Source organism: Rhopalosiphum padi, chromosome 1, assembly GCF_020882245.1.
Source record: "Rhopalosiphum padi isolate XX-2018 chromosome 1, ASM2088224v1, whole genome shotgun sequence".
Lineage (NCBI taxonomy): Eukaryota > Metazoa > Arthropoda > Insecta > Hemiptera > Aphididae > Rhopalosiphum > Rhopalosiphum padi.
In genome coordinates, this window is record NC_083597.1 from 77,859,533 (window position 1) to 77,885,899 (window position 26,367).

Here is a 26,367-nt window from a genome sequence, read left to right on the forward strand (position 1 = left end):
TAACTTTAATAGGCCTCTGAGTTTGTCTAGGTTCTCGTGATCGACCAAAAACAAAGGGTTTTAATAAACAAAAATATATTTTGTATCCATGCGTTTTACACTTTTTTTTATTTCATTTATTTAGAACAAAGAGGACGTCGCACCTGCATGTGTTGTCTCCGTCTACGTACGACATAAACAAAACGCGTTTACGCAGTCTAAGTAGAACTCGCTCAATGTTGGTTCTAGAGTAAATATACCTACTATAAAATTAAAAGATAATAATATTTTGGAAGGCAAGACTGAGTTTTTTCCATTATTCCCAATATAACGTTCATTATAATCGTTTAGAATTAGCGAAAATTTCAAAAATTTTAAATCACCCTTAACTTTTTTAAATTTTAATTTTTTAAAAAACTCATCGTCTTGCCCTTCAAAATATTGTCATATTTTAATTTTATAATAGGTATATTTACTCAAGGACCAAAAATTGAACGAGTTCTACTCAGACTGCGTAAATACATTTTGTCCATGTCTTACGTGTGTAAGACGGAGACAACATAAGCAGGTGCGACGTCCTTTTAAGTAATAATAACGTTTATTTTCATAGTTTTACACAATACTTTTTTTAATACATTTGATTACAAATTATTACTTTTAACTTATTATTTTTTTTTCTGTAAAATATTCAAGAAAAGACGAAAGAGAGTCGTGATTGATTTGTTGGCCACCCCTGCTAATTGCTATCCATAATATATATGTGTTTAAGGACTAGGAGTAGTCTTGCTAATTGTTATCATATTTTATTCATTTTGATGTACATTTTTTGATAAACAATTTTGATACAAAATAATTAAATCAACATAAAAATATTAATAGATAGCCCCGAGAAAAAGAGATATTTAAATTTTTTTCTTTATCATATTATACAAACTGTGACATTTTATGAGAATTAGAATTATAAAAATTGCAATATGAACGTGTCAACAATCAGAAAAGTGACGTGTCTACCTACTCGTACCACAGCGTGGTACATACAATCCTATATTAAAACTGGCGTAATTTCGATATAAAAACGTTATGGGGGCGCAAGCGTCTTCGGCTAATTTTCGACGAAGACAAAACGGCGTGTAGGCAGAAATTAATGGAAAATTGGAAAATACCAATTGATAATAATTATCGTTTAGCGCGGGCTAAAGAAAAATCGAAGTAATCAACATATTATAATATTTTTATGACCTATATAATAATATTATCAAAACTATTCGTTGCCAGATCTTTTGACAGAAGCCGTTGATATGGGTAATTAAATAATAATTAATAATATAATAATATGATAGCAACAGCAAAACAGCAAAAAATAACAAAGAAAACAAACTAACCGTGAACAAAGATAAATAAAAAAAAAAAATGCGCACGTAATACAACGTAATATTATAATAATAATATTTAAATTAAAATAACATAGGTAGGTATTATCTCGGGCTCGTAAGTCGTGATAATCTCAAAAGTTTCGATCCAACGACCGATGAATGACGGTGCTTGTATAATTGTATATATAATATTACAACATTCGTATATATAAGAATAGATATACAGTCGTGTATAGGAACATGGTCGTATTTTAAGCTTATTCTCACACTATGGGTACGCGGTGTTATATAATATTATTAACATGATTAAATAACTGGGAAAAATAAATAGTAAATACGACCAACAGAAAACGATAATAAATAATAATAACTAATAAAAACAACGAAGAAAGTCGGAGATCTCCACGGGCTCACGGGACGTCTGCCTCTGCGCCTCTGCATTTCTTCCATCAGTCATCGTCTCGTGTCGGTGAAACTGGTTCGATTTTCAATGACAGTGGCGGCGTCGTCGTCGTGGTCGCGGCGGCGGACATCAACAGCGCCGGATTGGTGACGGCGATTATATTGCCGCCGCTCGACGATATTATCTGCAAAGCGGATAAGGCGATGTTCATATTTTGTTTTACTCGGCGACGGGCGCTTAGGAATATTTTTTGAAAAATAAATCGGATTGCGAATTTTTTTCGTAAGTTCCTTTATGTGTAGTATGGGTTAACTAGTTTAGGTTAGGTTATAGCGCATAATAATATTATATTGTTTTATTTTTCTGCATTCCACGTTACCATCGTACTCATACTACCTATAGTATATTAAATTATTGAATTTTGATATTACTTAGGGCTCAATACACCTTATGACTTGTTTTATATTTTATAATAAACAGTCCACGTGTGGGAGTCTGGGAAAACAATTTACCTATATATTCTAATTTGTACATAGATACATACGTTCAGTAGGGTCTCATTAATCGCAGATTGAGGAAAGGGTCGTTTGGATTACCGATTTGTTATTTTTTATAATCGGATTTGTTAGGTATGACTAAAAAAAACTATATACTTGCAATTTAAACTTGGAAATTAATTTTTATTTCTAATTGAAAAAAAGACAATAAATATAATTACAAATACAACAATTAATATTGTATTAAATTACATTGATTACAAATAATTTTAATAATATTTATTATATTTTAGTTATTATTATTGTACGAGTCTACAGCAAAATTTCTTACAAAAGTGTTCGTATAGATTGTATACGTTTAAAAAGTATAAGAAAACACCGTCAAAGACGTTTTAAAAATCACAAATTTTTAATAAATGCTATTTTTGGCTAATGCGCTTGTTGTTTAGCCCTATTCGGCCTATACACGTATTTTAAGATATGTTATTACTTATTTTTTTGTGTTGATTATATTTTACCTGGACTTTATCGTTGAAAAATCGATCAACTAGATGTCTGTTACCGTTTATGTGGGCGGAGGGGCTGTGACTGTGACTGTGACGGCGGCGACGGTGACGAAGTTCTCCGTCGTCTTCATCCGTATCATCTGTATCGCCGCGAGACAAGTTACTCTGAAAACAAAGAAGCCTGTTGAACGAATGCAAAATAAGAAGATAAACAATATTTTAGTTTGATTAAAAATGTTGTTACAACACAATATTACAATGATGTTAGTGTACGTAGATATGGGTACGCATTTAGTTAGTAATAAAGTTAGTTAGAATATTAAATTATTAGTTTATAGTTATTATATTACATAAAGCTGCTGCAGTCCAAGCCACATGTATGTTGATGAGTCCGAGAAATTTGTTATTCAAAACAATATAATACATACTATATTATTTGCATACATACCTGGGGTTCGGAAAAACACAAACAAAACAAAAGCGAAACAAGCTAAAACAAACATAAACTGAAAAGGTTTTGGTTAATAACGATGCACAAGTATGAATCATAAATTAATAGTAAATTACATTAATGTATCTACATAATATATAATACATATATACAAACATACATGCCTGTTAAATAATAACACAAACTGCATACCTAATGGGATATTTGCATAATATGCCTACAAAATAAATATTAAAAAAATAAAAAGTTAAAACAAATAAGTGACTCTAGCTACGTTTAAAATGTTTAAATACACAACAGTATGCATTTTTCATTTTTGCTATAGTGTAATATTACGCTGTTGGATTCAAAACGAATTATCACTTCAAATTTCAAACTGTTATGGTTGCAGGTTATATTATAATGGCTCATAATAATTAATTTTAATTTTAAAGTATCTAAGTACCTATCAATTTATTTGTTACAATAATTATTTTTTATTTCACATTTTAAATATTTTAAAACACCTAGGATAGGAACATTAGAAACGACTTATTAGATAAAACAAAATAAGTATCAAATGTAATTAAAATACAATTTATTAAGTCTGGATGCGTGGATGGTACTTTTATTTTATAAACTCATTGTTTTTACTGTAAATCGATCTTCGATATTAGTTTATTACTAAATTTAATATTATAACAGTTCCTAGTGTTCCTACTTTGTTTTAATACTATGTACGAAATTAAAGTCAAACTTTTTATAATGTTAAATTGAATTGTTAGATATTTCTCAGATTCATATTTTCATTTGTTAGAATTTTACTGAGAATTGTATTTTCTTTTGTCAAGTTATAATGTTACAAATTTCACAAGAAAATGAAATGTGATTCCAAGTAAACTATAATTTTAGAAACAAAAATATTTATTATTTTTTCGAAAAGAAAATTTAAAGAAAAAATAAAAACGAATGGTTAAGCGGGTGCCGCTCCTCTGTAAATTATATGTCGAGTGGATCACAATTATGGGTGTTATAAATTTGAATTCATTGATATATCATTGTAAGCTAAAAATGATTCTGAGCAGAAACGGTCGGCCAGCCTTTATCATCAAGTATTTATTATGATATGTTTTTTTTTTAATGTCACTATTAAAGTCATTTATTTTAATTTTAATATTAGGTACGGTAATTTAATAAAATTGTTTTCGAAAATATTACATTTATTATATTATTAATATTTTATTTTTATAATAATATATATTTTTACCATATTGTATCAACTTATATATTTAACTGGAATAATAGTTTTAAATTATAAAAAAATAATTAACAATATTATTTATTGTTTTAATGATTAATTTTGTCCAATTTGAATTTAAAATATCTATAAAAATAATTGTCTGTACATATTTGTTAGATTTTATGGTTTCAATAAGAACTACTTATGTAGAATCTTGTAATAATTTTTCAAACATTTTAAACCTGCGAATAATTTTTGATCGACATTTAAAAAAAAAAAACTAAAAATAATTGAGAATTTGGCAGTCTATAAATATCTCAAAACGTATTAAATGTTATCATATTATATAGAAAATGATAATATAAACATTTTATAAAAATGTCTAGTATTTATAGTTTTTAAATTATAACAAAAACCAAAAATCGTTTAGAAAGAAGTACCTATAGTTATTAATTATTATATACGGATGAATATTGAATATCATAAAAATCAATTGAATTAAATGCTCATAAAAAGTTAATTTGGTTTCCATCGGATTTATTTTTATTTATAGATTGAAAAACGTAAAAAGAACCTTATATTTAATTTTCAAATCTTAGTTATAAACAGAATATATTTCTTACTAGAAAATAACTTGTATTTTTTGAGATTTTACGATTTTTTTTCAAAATTTAAATATGTATAAAAATATAATACGACTATAAATTTTTGATATTTTTTAATTGGAAAATAAACTACTTATTAGGAACTTTGTATTCGATTTTCAAGCATTTTTATTATTTCATTAATTTTTTATGGACATTTATAAAAAAAATACTTTAACAATTTCAATTGTCTATAAATAGCTTAAAAATTCAACATATTTTGAAATATAAAAAATTATAATATAAATACTTGAAAATTTTAAGTTTCTGTGGTTACTTGAATTATAACAAAATATAGAAATCAATTTAATCAATATCTGGTTTAGTGTAAAAATTCCTGTTTTTTCTTAATTTTTGTTTGTTTTTCCCAATTCCAAAAAAAAAGTACTGAGAATTTTTAATTTTAATCTTTTAAAGTATTAACTAGTTCCAATTTTCTATCCAAAACCACCCTCAAAGTTGAAAATTAAAACATTTTATTGACAATTTATCGTGTACACACACAAAAAAACATATCATTGTAAAATCAATACATAATACATTTATCGCTCCACTCAAACTCAAAATATGTTCAACAATATTCAAATTAAAAATATGTAATTGTTATAATTAGATATAGGTATTATCTGTAAACATTTTTAAATATTTTAAAGCAATGATTGTCCTTTTTTTTGTAAATTTAATATTTGTTTTTAATATATTAATGTTTGCATTTTTGTCAGTTGTGTTAAATATATATTTTTGTTAGCGAATCGTAAAGATAAATAAACTAAAAATGTTTATAAGCCATGAAATTCCCGACTATTTATAGACCATGCGTTATTTAGCACTATTCACATTGTATTATTAAAAATATTAAAAATTATATTATTATAATATGATGATGGTTCTAAATTTGCACGTAGTGCCTATTTTTTCAAAACAAATGCACCAGAGTTGTCTTCCGACAGATTAACTTTAGACAGAATAGTAATTATGGATCTATAAGTATTGTGTTAGTTTTGGGGTCGAAAAACCTCAAAGCAGATCGGTGCCGCAACTGTTACCACACTCGCCATCACCGCCTTGAACACGTTTTACCTGATTACCGGTATTCTGTGATGATTTTCCGTCGTGGTGGTAGTCGACGCTACAGCGAATCATTGAATCCCTCGAGTCACTAATGTCCTGAAATTCGGTTAAGAAATACAGTTTAAGTACGATAATATTGCAAAATATAGTTGAATATAGAACAATAATTAAATAAAAACTTAATACATATTGTAGAGCATAATATCCCCGACTGGAAAATCGGGATAGAGTATGCGAATATAGAAAGTCACGACAGACCAGATTGTTAATCATGATATTCGTTATTATTTTCTTAGTCAAGTAAACCGCACCTGTAAAGGAGAACTAGTATTGCTGTACGACATTTGAGAGTCGGTGTCGTCAGTGTCGAAACCGGCAGATGACGACGTCCTTCCACCGTTCCTGTCCCTTCGCATCATCGACCTGCGTGTATCAGACGTCCCGTGTTAATGTTTCATTTTGCTTAATATTTAATTTTAAATAAAATGTGACGTGAATTACTTGTTTTGTCGCAGGTCGTTCTGTTCCACTAACAGCTGCGATTGACGATTTTTCAGGGTTTCTAACTGTTGTTGGACCGCCGGGTCATCTTTGGTACTTTGGTCTAACTCTTCTCGGCGATCGTTGACTGCCTTTAGTTCGTCAGCGATTTGTTCTAAACGTTCCTGCGAAAACAGCATGCCCAAAGTATTAGACTATATAACGTAGGTTGGTACCTATTATGAAGAGTGTAGACGATCGCGTTTATCGAATCAAGCCAGTGATCTTAGAATACAAATTAAAAAAACAAAATGATAAATTGGTATCGATATCACATAATATTAAATAGTACCTAATAATAGGACTTATATCATGTATTTTATATTTTTAAAATGTTTAATATGGACGGTACCCATTGTATCAATTTGATATAACATAGACAATATTATATGTGTGAAATAATAAAAAAAAATTACTCAGTTCACCACAGTTCACAATTGTACACAAATAATAATGTATATATATATAATTGTACTTATGTCGTTTTTTATATCATTTTAATCACTTAATTTAGAACTATTTTTCAAGTAGGTATTAATTTTTTGGTCCGGGAGTCGTCAACAGCACACGTTAATTACCTGTCGGCGGATTTTGAATAGCTCGTCGTGATCGTCTAGACGGGGCCTCTTCGACCCGTAACTACAGTCGCCGTTCGAAGTCAATCCTCTGAAACTCTGCATACTTGACCTGTTATGATTTTAAGATTTTTAATTTGATACCACCTACACTTAACGACATTTGCATTAAATGAAATTCGTTTTACTATGAATTTTAAAAAAAGACTCCGATGGGATATTAAGATATGAAATAATAATGGAATAATATATATTTTTTATTAGCTTATTATTTAGAGAAAATTGGTTTACTTAGAATGTCCTTTAGAGTAATGATACCCCGAATCACGGACCACTTGTCGGGCTAAAGGGAACAGTTCGTCTCGCCTAGTTAATAGAACAGGCACTAATTTGCATATCTGTGCGGCAGCCTCGTTTACGGACACCTGTGGATTTGTAAACATTGTTTTTAAATTCTCGTGGAACAAGGTGAATTTTTATGTATTTTTATTATTACGATATTTTTTTAAACATCAATGTTTTGTTTTATTGTTTGATGTCGATGTAGCGTTATTAGACACTCAATAATGCTAGATGATTAATACGTTCTTGTATCCTAAATGTATAATATTAATGCTTAGATGGTTTATTTACCTCGTGCAATGTTAAAGGTTTTTCTGGTTTCCGTTTACAATCAAATCGCCCATAAATAGCTGAATATTTCCTAATGGATTCTATGCGCCTTGGATCTTCTTCTGGCATGTTCATAACGCACTGTAAAACCATTGCTGTATATTATAAAATACAATATATGCTGTACAGATCAGTGACAACTATAATAATTTATTTTTGTTTTTATTTATGCCTTATTGATTTGTAGAGTAGTTTTATATTTAATTAAAGTTAATTAGAATTGGTGATATTAATATATAGCGATTTTATAACAGCAAAATATAACGTCAAATGGGTAAGTTCTCTTAAAATAGTTTTTTGTACAATTATTTAGGTGCGATGTTTCTAGCACCGCCCATTTAAAATATTAGGTTAAAACTCAAAGCTTTATCGTTAACTGTTTTGTCGTAAATTATTAAATTTAGATTTTAAGATCAACCCTATCCAATCAAAGCTATTCGTTTTAAAATGCGTAGTATTGCCGTCTAGGTAAAAGGTTAGTTTAAAAATTTGCAGTGCTGCATTTATGTAAAGCAAAATTTTCAAAGTTTCTATTTTCTTAAATACTAGAATACATGTCATTAATTTTAAGTCTGCTGTAAATTCTAATATATAAGTATATTGTATACTGTAACTGTTTTAGTATTGTATAACTAATAAAAATATTTTGCACAGATTCTACGTTAATGGAAAAACCTAAATGAATTTTTTCAGGTTTTAAAAAGTTAAAACTTATTTTAGAAATTTCACGGGTTGAAGTAAATATTTGTTGTTCATGTATAATGTGTACAAAGGAAATATTAATAATGTCATACGAAATATTTACTGAGTCAGTAAATGGATAAATTACTATAAATTATTACAGTTTCACCTCAATGTTTTTAGTTTGAAAAGTGTAAAGTGTTTTAATAATTGTAGAATAATTAATACAGTATGATAATATTTGATAATATACTATAAAGTTGTCAACTAAATATGTTTATTTTGTGTCATGTATAGGTACTTGTTCAAAACAATAGATTGTTTGTGTTATAATATTATATATATGAATAATATATTTTATATGCTATCGGTTACTTTTACGTAAAAAATTGTTTAATAATTTATTATATCTTTCCTGTGAGAAAATCATCTGTACGTCCATGTATGGACTCATACTTACTTCTAGTTCTTTGTTTGCCTTCCGTTTCGCTGTTTGTGCCTTGGGTTGATACTGCGGTAGCCTTTGCACTAGTTGCTTTGCTGACGTAGCCAACCGGGCGATTTGTGATTCGTCCAGTAACGGGGACAACTGTAACGGCGAACCTGGACTTTGACCAGGACTATTACTATCTCCATAGTGTTGACCAGCCGAAGTTGTCGCTTCACTCGTTTGCGGAACCTAAAAACGTGTAAGTAGTATAGATAGGCATCACTCATTATAACGACATAATTCTCTCTAGAGTTTAGATACATTATATTTACACATACACAAAAAAAAAAAAAATACATGGAATGTAAACTAAATAATCTACAATATTTTATTAATACTAATAGTAAAATAAATAACGACATCAAAAGATTTCATATGAAATATACTTATAAATATAGGCTTAATGTTCACCAGACATCTCCGCTAAGAACCGTTATCTCATATAAAAATGATGATATATTATTGAATTTAAATTTAATATTTCAGTGACCCACTTTACATCTACTATACAGCAGAGTGGTATACCCATTTACCCAACTTTTTTTATTGTTTTGTTTTTCTGATTATTTTGAAATGCTTTTTTTTATTTTTACTCTCCCCAAAGTTCGAACTTAATTAAATTTGCTACCGGAAACCACTCTTAAAGATGATAATTGAAGTATTTTTCTGTTCTAAAAGGTCAGATAACGGACACAAAAAAACAATAAAAAACACAAACTATTTTAAAACGCGTGATCGTGTAGGTAGCTCCGCTTAAAATCTAAAATAATGATTTAAAGGCGTATATTCCTGTACCTGTTTAGATTTCAATCTCGCACCTCTGTTTATAATTATATAACATTTGAGGGTGGGCTTGTAATTTGTATGTATGTAATAATTAATATTATACATCGGATATCTAATAATAATATTTACCTGTGGTAGTTGGTTGGTTGAGCTGGGCACGGGCGATGGTGACGTGGGCGGCTGGTAACCGTATCCCAGTGGTGTATAGTAACCGTGATGTATGGATGTCTGGATCAGTGGGTTTGGGCAAACGTTGAGAAACGGCCGGACTGGGTTCGGTGGTAGAACCATCGCACTAGGACCACCACCAGCGACAGGAGACGTCAGTGGTGTTTGAAACATGGCTGTGGACAAAATTCAAAATCGAGATGACGGAAGTTCTTAAATAATAACTGTGGTTTGAATAGAAATATCTTAAATGTTTAAATATAATATACACAGACGACCCTAAACAAGGACAATTCACTCACTATATTATATCTACCAGCTGTCGAATTGACAATTTCATGATATTGTGTACAATATTATTATGACTGCTGAAACTGTAGCGATTCAATAGTTGTAACATCGCAACATAAAGGTACATAGGAAAAGAACTGTTATTACACTCACATTAGTCACAATAAACGTTTATATATATTATATAACCAAAACATTAAGCCATTAAGGTATACATAGGTATTTAGATGAAATATTATGTTTAATTTTTGAATAAGTAGATTTTTGAATTTTTTTAAATTTTACGCCAATCACAACCATGTTATTTAGATTTTAGATTTATATACGGTTTGTATCATTCATAAAATATAATTATATTTTTATTTCATTAAGGATTACTTTAGTAATTATTATATGTTATTAAGTTATTTACTAATAATATTTATTTATGTTTGTATATTAGTGAGAATTCTAGTCTCCTATAGGACTCTGCCACTCTGGTACAAGCTTTTATTTAATTTAATGATTATTATAGTATTTGATTATTATTATGAATTTTAACAACAAATAATAAATTAATAATAATAATAACAAAGAGTTCACATCACTGTCAAATTAAGAGTTTAAATATTTAGTTTAATTTAAATACAATAATATATATTTGACATTATTAACTTAAAAAAAAAATTAGTTTATTTAATAGGTACTAAAATGTTTGATAAAGTTTTTTTTTATTAAAATGTTGAAGTTTATGATTATGAAGAAACTTAACCTAATTACCTAACCTTGTTCTATATCGTCTTAATTGTTAACCTGGTGTAAAATGAAAAACAAATTTTATATTATCTTTTCTAGATTTTAGATTTTGGGATGTTTTCTTAAAACGAATTATTGATGGTTCCTAAAATGAAAAACTCTCATTCCCAGAATTATGTACTTTATCCGCCGGGTTATCTGAAAACCCCTCAACACATTGCAGCTGCGACAGAAAAATTGATCGAGCAAACTTTTTTTTTTGTCTTTTTCCCTCTCTCTCATTCACTCACCCCACCACTCACTCTCACACTCTATCTCTTTCTATATTTTCCACTCCCCCATTCTCTTACGTTTTCTCTCTTCCCTCAATTCGACGACGTTGTTCCACAAAATAACAAGAGGTGGACTGGGTAGAGGTTTTATGATTCGGTTCTTTTTTTGCTCCTTTTTTTTGCTCCTTTTATTTTTATTTTTTCCCTCTCTCTCTCACTCTGAGCGATTTCTCTTGTAAAGAGAAAAAAAGGGGTAGAAAAAAAAACCTGCAGACTGCTATATATGTATACACACACTGCACACACAAACACATATACACACGCGAATATATATATATATATGTATATAGGTGATCCCGTTGAAAATTTACACCACAAAATGTTCAGGACGTCGGTTGGGGGACGGGAGAAGCTTTTGGAAAAAGTCATATATAATTTTTTTCCATTGCAAAAGGTTTTCCCTCTTGGATTTTAACTTTCAATGTTCATTCTGGGTTTTGTGGGCAGGACACAATGGACGCAAAACAAAAATTTCTAAAGAATTCTGCCCATTTTTAACATTATTATTATTTATTAAACATATTTAGAATATTTAGTTGTTTACACATTTTATGAAAATGTTTAAGATTAAATTCCAATAAAGACATACTGTCTAGGAATTATTAATAACAATTTTAAAATTAATAAATTTAAGGCAAAGAAAATATAATAATAATAAAATATAATAACAGTTATTACGATGATTACTTAAGAGCCACAAATACAAGTATAAACTACCGATATATTATTGATCAACTAGAAACTACAGTAATAAATAATAATGTTAATATTATTAATATATATGGTTATGATAATAATCTAGTCCATATGAGCATTCTATAAATTAATTCTAATAAAACATATATACTTAAATATCAAATATTAATTCGATTACCGAATACCTCTACAAAAATATTGCAGAGCTATAACAGAAAAAAAATCTGTTATATTCATATAAGCTAAATTTGAACAAATAGTTTTATTGCCATTATTAAAACCATATTAAATTTTTTTCAAACACGTTTAAAATAAAAACCATTTATTGAATAATGAACCAAAACATAATTTCATAACTAAAATGAGATTCTATAGTTGGATGAATTGGCATCTATACGCAATTATTAATCAAATAAAAACCAATAAGTACAATATATTTTGAGTTGCAATCATTTTATACCTTTTTTGTCAAAAATTCGCATTGCATCTTAAGAAAAATAATACAATGGTAAATATTACATTTTCTTTACACTTATAGTATATAATACATGCATGTTCTTATTGTACTTATACTATTTATACATATTACAGTATATAAATGTTGTATATGTATATTGTAAGCATATACCTACTGTATGCATACAAACTGAGAAACTACGTGGTGCACTAATCATAATAATAACAAAAGGAATGACTGGTGTATAGAAAGGGTTAAATAATAATAATAATAATAATAATAAACCCGGTGGCTCACCAACTGCTCCTACTGCTGTTTGGAACCTTATTCATTGTCATTCTCTTATGTGCATTCGAGAATATTATTATTATTAGTTTCATTAGAATTCGACCTACATGTATATGTATATCGAAGGATTACCACTAACTACCTACTGTTATAATGACCCAACGACATTTGGTCAACGGGCCCAAAACACCGTTTGTTGGTAATAATGCATTTATAAATTCGACCCAGAATAATGATCGATCAAATTTACTACGAAAGAATCATGATACACGTGTTTTTAAACATAATGTAATAAATAATAATAATATACCTATAGTTTACAAAGATGTATATAACATCTACAACTGACCTAGCTAACACTAAATTTGTTTTCATTATAATATTTTTTATTTATTTGTAACATATTCGTTTTGTTATGCACATTTTTAATATTAACTATATTATTAATTTAAAAAGAAATACTTACTTGGGTTGCTGACCCATTCGTGCAAAGCTTTTTGCAATCGTCTAACGTGCAGTGGCTTTGACGCCATACCAACCAGAGCCATTATCTCAAGAAATTCTTCTTCACCGGCGTCACAAAGCTGTTGCAAGTCATCGCCTCCTGTTCATTAATTTGAGAATAGAATATTATAAATTTATAATAATATAGAAATAACAGTAATTTTGACATTAATACTTTCTGTTTATTATAATATTTTATGGTAGCAGAACGCTAAGACCTATGCACTTTTCATCCCTTTTTCTTATGTTTTTATCTCGTGTTAATTAGTAAAATTATTGTGTTGTGATATTAAATTAATTAATTGTATTATTATTTATATTTATATAAGTATTAAGGCACAGGTTACAAAAAAATTATTTATGATAAGTTTCATTGTTTTAAAATATTTGTATTTTATTTCGTGTATTGATAAATCATAGAAACAAAATTAAAATAAAAGATATTATTTTATCAGACTTAAAGGTTTTATAAAAAACAAAGTTACTTCCATTAAAATAAAAAAGTTATTGAATCGATAAATTTAAAGCAAACAGTATATTCAGTATAACCGTAACTACATATATATTTATGCGTAAAGAATAAATAGGCACACACATTTATAATGATCGGATAATTAATTAACTAATTTTATCTCTGATTATTTAATTTTAAGTGTATTTTTTTTGTCGAGAAATCGAGAACTCGAGAATATTTTTAAATTAATTTTTATCTTATAATATCAGAAACTATCGTATTCTTTTTCATTAGTCACAAAGTATATTTATTCCGTTAGTTGGATAAAGAAAAATTCACTATACAACAAATCAGAGGTGAATCTTATCAATATTCAAATATTCCATTATTTAATTTAAAATATTCAATTCCAAAAGGTAAACGATAATTATTTTAATGAACGCATCTTATGCTAATAAAACATTAGATTATTATTTAAAATTTTTATTAATTTACTTTAAAGTAAGTACTTTTATAAAAAAACAAATCAAGAAAAATATCGTATCAAGTATAAACGATATTAATGGATTTTTAAAGTAAAAACATAATATATTAATTCTGATTAGTTTTAATTTTTTTTTTTTTTTATCAAACTTCATTATTATTTATATTTTTATAGAATTGTTTTGTGTTTAACATTTTAACATTTTATTCAAGTTCGTTAGTAATATTTGTTAGCACGTTATAAAAAAAATAAAAAAAAAGATAAATAATTTCAATTATGTAGTTCACGTCTATTCCAATTATTATACGTTGCATGAAATTGGTTATTTTTTTCAATGCACGATTTTTCTATGTATTTTCCCAGGTGTTAATGTGTTTGTCTTACCCATTTCGAGTAGTGTATCGTAATATGCTAAAAGACTAGCTCTCTGCATTACCCTGTACAATTGTAATTCAGCTTCGTTATTCGGACTGGATGTCATGATCACTGCAATACAATACAATTTTCACAATAAGTATAATTAATATTTTAAAATCAAATTAGAAATATTTAGGATAAGAAAAAGTTTTTTTAAAGGGTGTTGCATGTGTATATTGTATTATTAATATCATTAATTTGCACGCTGATTCGTAATTTTAACCTTTCACAATAGGCCTTAACCTTTACACATATTTTTCATTTAATGGTTGCAGTGGCGGCGAAAATACTATTATATTTGTTATGGTGGATATAGGTATAGTAGTGATAGCGTTTAGAATTCAGGTCACCGATAATAAATGTGTCTGCTGCTCCACCCCCACCTCTTTGTTGCTGAAGGGTAGTATTTTTATTTTATAATATATAACATATTATAGTGTTTTCCTTCATTCTTGCGACCAATATTTTATATTTTGCGACTTTGTAGGAGTTTTCTTCTTTCATTATATTATATGGGTGGCATACTAGTGTAGCCATTATATCTATATATTCAGTTCGACTGAATTACATATGAATATATGATATGTAGAGAGAATAATGGCTTAGTGCCCTATCCGCCTTGTTGTTGAAGAGAAGAAATAGATGTTTTTTCCCTATCGCGTTATATTATTATATTGAATTGGCGTCACGTTGTCGTTGCAGTTGCATCGAGAACTGCAGTTGACGGCGCCATATTGACTATACGCTGTGGTCTGCAGAGAAAAACTTTATGATTTTTGTGGTTGATTAAAATAAATTATTAAGCTGTTTATAGTCTATTTATATTATTATACGACGCATTAGTTATTTATAACCATAAGAATAATTTAAATTTGTTAGTTATTTTCAGTTAAAGAGTTTTAAATTTTACCAAATCTATGCAAACACTGCTCTAGTTTTTCGAATTATCATAGATTTATAACTATATATATATAATTATATTGTTAATTTAGTTCGTTATAGATAAAAAAAATGATAATTGTTAAATTACTATAATTTTGTGATATAAACTATATATACTTATAAATACCCGGAGCGAGTGTATTTATTCAGCACAGTTTAAATCATTGAATTAATGAAAATAAAGTAATAAATACTTCGGATTAAAAAATAATACCAGTACTAATTTTAATAATTTAAAGTAAATACAATTAAATAATAAATTACTTTTATTTTTCAACAAATCAAAATATCTAACTGTTATATTTTAATATTTAGTGTAATAACAACAATTTCATAATCCCTTGCAGTTATAACCATATGCATGAATAACCGACAGTGGTCGTCTAATATTATTATTTATTATTTTTTTTTTTTAAAGGGTTGGTGGTCAGAACAATATTTAAGGTGAAAATACCTTCTGTTTATTAGCCAGAGGTCCTGTAGTATAAACTGTGTTGTTCTAACGACTTCCTGAGCTATAAAGTGACCCGGGGCCGTTTAGTCTGTTGTAATTATTGCACAACGTACATCGGACAGCAGCTGAGGGTTGAACTCGTTTACAAGGCTACTAGCACCACGGGGTGTCCATTATTATAGTAAGAAGAAAAAAAAATAAGATAATAACAACATAGGTCAATAATATTGACCTTTAATAATATTTTAAGGACGGCGTATCTCGTATATAGATGATTACTTTTAGGCATTGATAAGTTAGTAGTTTTATTGGTTCTCAATACACAACGTTCAAAATTAATTATTGTTTTCATATTATTATTACAATATTTTATTTATACATTTTTTGTTTTTAGAACTTGAGTCATTATACAGAAAAATAATTATTTGATTAGTTATCAATATTTAGTATTTTATCAATTTAAATATTGTATTTTAGAATTTGGTTTGAATTTTTTTTTCTTCATGATTTGTTTTAAATTTTACATTATTATATTGAACCAAAATAATAATCAATTAAATAAGGATTAAAAACTAATAATTTAGAAATATAAATTTAGATCGTGTGATCCAAATTATGTTTTATTTTAATTGTGCCTACATTATATACGTTTTTTAATACTGTCGAATATCGAATATGATTTATTTTTTAGACGTAAATAATACATAATATGTACATAAATATGTGGTTGTGGTGCATATACTATAAAATGTTACGCGCGACGGGTTTTTTTTTCTACATAGGTAGGTAGTAGATGCGTTGACTGAGATTTAAATAAAGAACAAAACCATCGAAGAAATCGGTTTGAATGCTTAACAGCAGATGTGGCTCGTACAATGGACGTAAAAGTAAGTAGAAAAAAAATTATGTGGAAAAAAAATTGAACCAGAATCTTCTAGTAGATAAAAAAGTGGTATATATGTACACATCAATTATAATTATGTAGGGTCCGTCCATCTGTCTTTGGGTAGTCCATCTATGTAAATGAACCTTTTGTACAGCCCCAGGGTCAAATATAGGTATGATTTGTTAACTGATCAAACACATACACAATACACATATATAGTATTATACATTAGTATATATGTGCTATATGTATGTGGACGTTGTGGGAGATATGAGGTCAACGATCTGGTTAAAATAACAAAACACCTTTTCACGTCATATAGTTGATCATATTTTGATAAGAGTCATATTATGATGGTGTATTATTTTTTATTTATAGTAAGATGTTTAGATGTATGGAATTCACGAGACCTTGGATAAATTGTCAATAAACAACATTATAATAAGTGATTTAATGACTAACGTTCCGAATTTATAGGTATATAGGTTAGGGTTCATATACATAAGAGATCTTGTATCGCTTGTATACTGCATATTGGATTTAGAACTTAAAAAATTGATACAATCATTCATAAAATATTTTTTACAAATTTAAACGTTTCCCTGAATAAATGTAACAGTTTTTTTTTATTAATCTACGCTTTAATTAAAATAAAAATATTAAGAATAGTTAATTATATTCATTTTAGATCTTCATACTATCATAATATCTTCATTATAATATTATGTATTTTAAAGTTGAACTTCATTAATTATTATTAAAATAACATTTTAGTTTAATTAAAATTCTTATTTATTTTATTTAAAATCCAATATTATAAAACATTTATTTTTGCTATTTATTGCACTAGAGTAAATAGAAAATTAAAAATAATAAATAATACATTTATTTTTAATTTTTCATAAAAACAACCTATTATTGCTATTTAAATTTACATTTTTAACTATAATATATATATATAACAATTTGGATAATTATTTATTTATTTAATTCGATTTCCGATTAGATTTTACATAAAAATACTGAATTAATTAATTAAGTGATTTGGTTATAGCTTAAAATTAATTAATTGTATTAATTTAATTGAAACGATTTTAATCCATAGGATGAAAGCAGTTTTAGATTATTGTTTAGAGTATTAATTAAAAATAATATATTGTTACTGTAAATAGTTTTTTTTTTTTTAAAAAAAACATCGACTTAAGTAATATTATCTATTAATGTTCTGATTTTTATTATTCACTTATTAAAATGTGTAAAAATGTGTATTATATTGTAAAAATCTATACATATTAAAGTTTTCTCACGGATTAATCATGAGAAATTAAATATACATTATTTTTCGAGATAAAAAATGTGATTGTAGTATACACTGTTTCAACAGATATACTTAACAAAAATATAGAATTATAAGTAATTTGGGAGTGTACATATATTAAATTATATTACACGCAGACAAAATGAGGTTCAACTTCCAACTTCAATGTTTTTTTTTTCATTCTAAAACCTTCTTTGAATCTCATGCTGATGACGATCGAGAAAAAAAAATGGACAGTAAAAAAAATAAATTATAAAAAACACCAGAGAATGTGAACCCTTCAGGCAGAACCGGTGGTTCTTTTTGTTTTGTTTTGTTGTTTTTTTTAGAACCGAGGCCATTAACATTATTTTTTTTTTTGTCTTTTTAAAGTCCAAGAATGTCTTTATGCATGGGAAACAGTAAAAAAAAAACAGTACCGTAGACGGAACATAAAAAAATAATCAATACACCTAGAGTTCTAAGAACAAAAAAAAAAATTGATAAAATGAAATGGGGTCTGGGTACCTTGCACGGTATATTCTGGTGAATGATAATGAGTTTTAATAAATTGGTACCAGCTGTTTTGATGATTAGCATTTTTTTCGTCCGAGTAAAATTGATATTAAAGTTGAAACTTCCGCGGTAAAAATGTCGTAAATTATTTATCATAACTAATACAATATCAATTAAATATATTAGACTAAGTTTATGAACAATAATAACTAATAATAACTAAAATGCATTAAATTATTTTTTTATTTATCTATATACAGAAAGAAAATGCTTTTTAATACATGCATAACCATGACTTAATGCATATTATAGAACTATCTGTTACATTTTAAAATGTATTTTTCATAGATTATTTTATCTATTTTTAACAAAATAATTATTATAACTATTAATTACATAACTGAAATGGTATATACTGTATTCTATGTAAAAAATAAATAGTATTACTATTAGTATTTACTCCAAATACAAATTTGAATTGTTGGATCTCAATACTATCTGACTTATCCAGTAGTAATTATAGTAATGATTGTCATGTGATATATGTTGAATTATTAAATTATATTAAAATTTAAAAAAATAATTGAATATTTATTTTATAAAAAAATTCATTTATAATAATAAAAAAAAATTAAAATGCTTAAGTGATACATAAGATAGACGGGAACGGGGAAATGATTTATAATATAATATATAATATATAATATAATACGTACTTTTGTTAGAATGCATTTATCGCTCAAATAAAAAGTTTATAAACTATTAATTATAATATGTATTGAAAAAAAGCGATTTAATGTGAAGTTTTTGATAGTATGACAGCATAATATGATAGTCATATCTTAAATCAATAAAAAATACATAGACAAAAAAATAAATGATGTACTTTAAACAAAAAAAATGTTCTTATAAAAACATCGTAACTTCTATAAGATTAATAATATAAACGATTTAATTTAAATAAAACCTAGGTATGTAAATGTTAAATAGTGTAGGTATTAAAATTTAAGTACCTACCTAATTTTTTTTTATAAATATTAAATAATATTTTGTAACGTTAAAATATAATTTATGAGTTATACTATTATATACCTAATATCTACATGGCACAGATATGTGACAAAATGAGCGTAGTTATTGTGTACATTACACTGAAACAATTTAAAATATATTATTAATAAATCATTCAAATGTTTACACAATTAAATTCATATTACCGTTCAAGAATAGTTTAAGAATATTGTACCTACTCAACTGTTTTATTTTTAAATGAGACTTATTTAAAATGTTCATTTTACACTAATACACAAATATTTTTTGGTCAACATTATTTCAATTATTAAGAAACTAGTGTTCGAGTTACTAATTGAGCCCTGGCCAGGTGGCATCCATGCGTGTTTAGCGTTTAGCCTCTAGGTGATCTCTATAATTACATTATTCAAAATTATATAACATATAAAAAAGTAAATGATTGGCATAAAAAAAAAACACCTGTCCTGCATTTTAAAAATTTTCAATTTTGTATTATAAGTATTATACATATTTCTTAAAGACTTTCCATTTATAATACTATATTTGATAGTAGATAGTATAATATGATATATTAAAACAATATAATATAAAATATATACATATATATATATATGCGTGTGTATGTATGTGTCAGATAGGGGTAGGTACCAAATATTGTTGAGTCAATACTTACTACTTGAGGGCTACTCTATATAGTAATAGTATAGTATAAGGGAATTAAAATACATTTTTTTTCTTTTGAACATTCACTATTTATTAATGCCAATGTATAAACTAAAACCAATTCAATCCCTTTCTGTGGGAATACTATCTCTGTAAAGATCTCACTCATGAAACAATATTCGTATATAAAAAAAATGTTGTCCAAGAAAAAAACTACCTCGCATTTTGTTCACGTACATGCAAATATCGTGTGACTATGTAAAAGAAAAAAAAATCGTCTAATTTTTATACTTCTATATTTTTTTTACCTAAAACAATACTCAGCTGCCAGTGTATAAGTACGGGGGTAGGTAGGTATGCGTGAGAATGAGAGGAAGGGGTCACAGGTGTTTTACATGGATATAATCCGTCTGATGCATGCAAATGCTCGTCCACGCTATTATAATATAATGTAGTGGAAGAGAAGAAAAAAATTTACCCTGCGTGAGATTCTATAACGACGGTATTGTCTTTGTAAATTTTTTTGTCATCTATAACCCTTTTCTAAGGTCATTTCCAAGTCGGTGCAAAAAACGAACCCCTTTTGCATAAAAAATTATTTAAACTTTTTTTTGGCCACCCACCAAAAAAATTGACTCTATACACGGTTAGATGTACGGGATGGTTCATCCCCAGTAGGGTTGTTTTTTCATCATCCATATATGGATAATTAAGGGTGTGAGGGTACGTCCGCCATTTCGCTACCCTCCGGTATTGTTTAGGGGTGGATGCTATTTTTTGTTATTATTTTTTTTTAAGGTTTCGTTCTACCCTCCGGATAACTGTCCCGGCCCAATGGTGAAGCGGCAGGGGTGACTGAAATATGGTTGGATAGGATCAACGGTTTTTGTAACGTTTTCGCAACGGTTTACTAAAAACAAAAATGGACGAACTAAGACTACTGATTAGTATGAACGCGTGTATAATTACGGCAGACATTTTTTGGTTAGTATAAATTTTGATAGAAGAATTAAATGTGTTTTCGTTGTATAAACTCTTATAATTTTGGGTAATAGGTAAATAACTTAAGATAATGCTCTCGTAGCAATAAAACAATACTTGCAAATACAATTAAATCTGATGGTGGAGGATGTTTTTGAAATATTCTGCATATAATAATTAAAAGACAAATATGATTATGCTCGTACAAAATCAATCTTTTTTGGTCTTATAGGTATAATGTTTAAATAAATAATACACTTAATCAAGTCGATAAACCAATGCACTCTACTATGATATTTTTTTGAAGTTTTAACAGTTTAGGATTTACGGAATGGAATTTTAAATAATTCTTTATAAAATTATGTACGACGTATCTATAGTAAATATGGACAACAAATCTCGGCGTGGCTTCCTGTTAATTTCTTCTCGTTTAGGTACTGTTAAACATGATTTCAAGTCTCACAGAATAAATCAACAGGACTCTTTTGTGATGTATCCATATTATTATTTTAAAACTATTTGTGCCTATGTTATATTATTATATTATGCTGTAGGCATATTCTCAGTTTTTAATTTCTTTTTGTTAAAAAATTAATACTGTTGATGAATAACTGCATTAATGCATAATGAATAAAAGTGGGTCAGTGGTGAGCAATACTTAGGTGATGAATTAGCCCTGAAGCAATTTTATGTTTGATTTAATGGATATAATTGTATTTTTATATTCTTAAGAATTACGTTAGAATATAATTTATGAGTAGTATGTAGCTATAATATATATTTATGCTATTAAATTAAATTCTTAAGAGGACGCTTCATTCGCATGTGTTGTATCCGTCATACAAACGTATTTTACACAGTAAAAACCGTTTCATGCAGGCAAGAACCACCAAGACTTCAGGCCAAGTAACTAAATTTTCACACTTTTAAAAGATTAACATTGGCTGTGCGAAATCGTTTTTAATTTTTTGATATCACTAATATGAAAAAAGTTTTTGTGGTTTTAAAATCCATTATTTTTGTGTTTTTCAGATTTGAATAACTTTTTTTGTAGTTCTGATAACGAGAAATCAAAACAATGTTGCATAATCCAAAATCTCCTATTTTTAGTGTGAACATTTGGTCACTTAACTTTGACTACAGTCTGAGTGGTCTTTGACGCGTGAAACGGTCTTTACTATGTTGTACATTTGTATGACAGAAACAATGCATGCGGGCGAAGCGTCCTCTTAAGAATAATAAAATAAATTAATGCACTAATATTGTGTATAATATATTTAGTCACTGTATTATTAATAAAATGTGATGGGATTATTGAATATTATATCGTAAAATACATTTATAAAATTAATAAAATATTTTATTTTGAAAAATTTATATTTTTTACATTTAAAAAAAAAAACCAATTTTATTTATATAAAGTACAGTATTTTATAAATAGATACTACATCATTGAAATGTTTTATTTTTATTAAATTTAACATCTAAAAATATATTACCTATTTAAACAAAAAGTTTAATATTTTGATTGAATTAAAATATATTTTTAAAAGAATAAAGTGTACAACAATGAACTACATTGATTTGTTCTTTATTTAAATTATAATATTTTGTATAATATACATTGGTATTATACATGCCAAGTGATAATATTTGACTATTTATATTATAATATAGGTTAAGTTAGGTTTTATTTACTCGTATTATTGTTATATAATAATGCATTAAATATAAATCAATTATTCAAACAACAAAATAAATTAAAAGTTTTTTTTTTATATAAAACTAAATAAATGGATTAAAAAATTATTGCTTAATATGTTTATTTTATTATTTTATTGAACTTTTAAAGAAGATCAATTATATGAAAATGTTTCAGAAATATCTTTACAGCTTTACCATTTACATATAAACAAAAACCATATATATTAGTAATTTAATTTTTAATTAATAAATGATAAAACAAATTGAAATCCTTGAAAGATTTGTCCTCAAAATGTAATAGAATGGTTATGGTTTTAAAATTTAAATGAGTGCAATAAAACTATACATGAAAATAAACACAAGTATTCGTTGGATGGCATATTACTTTCTTGAAATAAATGTTAATGGGTATACTTGCAACGTTTGGAAATAATTTTTTTCGCTCTTGGAATTAACTTTAAATTACGCATTTGATTTCTTTTTGTAGCGGATGCATAAAATACGCCGAAGAAAAGTGAATAGCAAGAAGGAATGATAAAAAAAATGAACGAAGAAAGAAAAAACTGAATTCAACCTCTACGCTCCAAGGCATATCATCAGATAAAGCGGTTGACTGAAAAAAAGCAAAGAAAAAAATTTCTCAACGTCCTATTTATTGGTTGAAATACGTTTTTTGTCTTTCATATTATCATTGTGTTACATACGTGAAAATATTATATCAGTGAAAAAAAAAATACTAGGAAAAATCACTAAGGAAAAAATAGAAATAAATAAGTCGATATTTTACCAATCTACGTGATGCATAACAGAATGAATGAAAGCAGTATAGGGATAAGAACCGAAAATATGTTACAGAAGGAAAAATCGATTCGTTTCGTTGCTATAATCATAATTATATTACACATATATTATGAGATGATAAAAACAAAATTAGACGCCTACGTGTTGATCAGATAACAATATGTTAAACTGTTAAAATTAAAACCGTTTCTTTTCAAAAACCACTTAGATAATATTTATTTTTTCTTTACGCACGTACGTACCATCAAATTGATGTGTAATTTTCTTTATTTCAAAATTCAACAAATATTTATAACATACATACCCAGCTATTAAAAATACTAGGGTGCAAAAATTGTATCGATGCCGCATATGGGATTCGATAAAAAATTATTCAATCTCAATAAAAATAATGTTCAGGCTTTCAAAGTGAAAAAAAAAATTATTAAATTTGTGATTATTAATAATATGTATTATGTGGATAAGAAAAATTCGTTTAAATTGACTAATTTAATCCGTTAAACACATAATTGAATACATAAATTAAATAAATTGTAAAGTTTTATATAATTTATTTATTTATTCGAGAAATAATAAGACGTTGTTTAATTATGATTTATGACAAACTTTTTTAATACATATGATTATTATTTGAATTAGGTATTTAGATTTAGGTTGAACCTATATGTAAAGGTGCATACATTAGATAAAATACTGTATTTATTATGAATTCTTGTTTCTTCGGCTTACGTTTGTAATTATAATATAATATTTGTATTATAAATTCATTGGAATGCAGTTTAATAATATATTATAAACGTATCTTACTAGAGTTTACGTAAAATTATTGTAATTGTTGAAAATTTATATTTATGATGGATAGAATTACCAAGAAACTAGAAAAATTATTTCTCTTCTAAGTAACAAAAAGATACACGATTTTAAATAATCAGTGGCTATATGAAACTAATGCATATGAGTCAAATCTAATATTCTAATACCACGCAATTAATTATGTGCAGTAAACAGAAAACTTTTAGAACCAATACCGTTAGTATAGATACCGTTAAATGTAGACACATAAATGCAGATATAGTCAAGTCACGATAGCTCAACTTTCAAGGGAGATAAAATGAAATCAGATTTTTGTATGTTGAGTTATAGCAGTAGGTAGGTATAAAAACATTGATTCTTACAGCATTGGGTATTTTGTCTGTATATATCTTTAAAAACGCTTTAATTAATTAATAAGCGTTATAATTTGTATATCTATAAGGTATTCTTAAATATGTATACGTTTATTTTTTATGTTATACACCACAAATTTATTGTATTCATTTTTATTTTTTCATAAGACTGACTAAAATTGTATATAATATCTACTGTTATCTGCAGTAATTACAGGTGATCTAGTCGCAATATGTTTGTAAACGCGCGCGCGCGTAGTGTGAGAAAAATGTAGAAAGACCAGAGAACGAAAATAAAAAATAAAATAATATTAATCAAAAGTTCGCTCACTTGTGCCGTTTGAATTCTTGCTCAGGATCTTCGTACCGGAAGAATGTTCCGCCGGTGCCCCGACCGCAGGGGATGTGCCGCAACAGTTGCCTCCGCCGTTACCACCGTTGGTCGGTGGCGTGCCGGTAGACCGAACTTCGGCGCTTTCGTTGACTTCCATAAAAATTACAACGGCCAGTAAATAAATAGCGTTCCGTGCAGACGCGTGAACGTGATTCACAACGACATTATTCCGAGTAGAAGAAAAACACAAAAATAATAATATGAGAAGAAAGAAATCACAAAAAAAAAAATAAAATAAAATAAAAATAATTCACTAAAAAAAAATAAAAAATTAATCACAAACTCATACGATAATAATTCGACACGAATGTAGAGCTTTTTAATGAGCTATATAATATTATAATATGATTAATGGTGTATAATCTTTTATCGTCGTTTCATGCAATATGATTACGATATAGTGTCGAATGTCGATTGATGGTCTGTCGATCGGGCGGCGTAAGCGTCCGACGGTTAGCGGACCCGTGACGATTGCCGCATGGCGACTCCGGGACACTCGAGGAAAAACTCGGAGCGTTGCGTCGCCGTCGACGCCACTGCCAGCCGTCCGCGACGCCATCTGTTGATTTGGCTGACCGCGGAAAACGCCATCTCTTTACCCGCTCGACCGGCAGCTGCATTACTGCAGTTGTACTGGCAACCGCCGAGGGTTCTCCCTCGTTCATAATAATAAAAATAATATATATACTATTATTTTGTTTATGTTTTATGTACAACTTCTATCATGTACCTACCTATATAATAGCCATTACTCCACTTACGGTTTATCATAACAATATTATGTACAGAGTAATTCTTTAATCGAACACTAATTTTAT

General features: G+C 27.4%; 1 protein-coding gene across 2 annotated transcripts; it reads right to left on the minus strand.

Annotated features, from left to right (window-relative positions):
• Positions 1-89: 89 nt before the first annotated feature.
• Positions 90-26,053, minus strand: LOC132919754 (NGFI-A-binding protein homolog). 2 transcript variants are annotated; one of them, XM_060981618.1, is made up of 13 exons: positions 25,487-26,052; positions 14,681-14,782; positions 13,321-13,458; positions 10,017-10,231; positions 9,072-9,290; positions 7,892-8,011; positions 7,550-7,683; positions 7,262-7,370; positions 6,645-6,808; positions 6,455-6,566; positions 6,153-6,239; positions 2,771-2,923; positions 90-1,939 (listed from the first exon to the last, which is right to left on the minus strand). In XM_060981618.1, the coding sequence occupies exons 1-13, from the start codon at positions 25,644-25,646 to the stop codon at positions 1,802-1,804; spliced, it is 1,851 nt and encodes a 616-aa protein (XP_060837601.1). In that variant the 5' UTR covers positions 25,647-26,052; the 3' UTR covers positions 90-1,801. The 2 variants fall into 2 exon arrangements, with proteins under 2 accessions (XP_060837601.1, XP_060837684.1); XM_060981701.1 differs by lacking the exon at positions 90-1,939 and having other exon boundaries at positions 2,793-2,923; positions 6,161-6,239; positions 25,487-26,053.
• Between the last annotated feature and the right edge of the window lie 314 nt (positions 26,054-26,367).

Excerpts from the sequence above, each read along its gene's own strand:
- LOC132919754 (XM_060981618.1), bottom strand. The coding sequence starts at position 25,646 with ATGGAAGTCAACGAAAGCGCCGAAGTTCGGTCTACCGGCACGCCACCG. Across the intron at positions 14,783-25,486 it reads CAAGAATTCAAACGGCACAA|TGATCATGACATCCAGTCCG; the intron begins GTGAGCGAACTT and ends ATTGTATTGCAG. Across the intron at positions 1,940-2,770 it reads TTTTCAACGATAAAGTCCAG|ATAATATCGTCGAGCGGCGG; the intron begins GTAAAATATAAT and ends TCCGCTTTGCAG.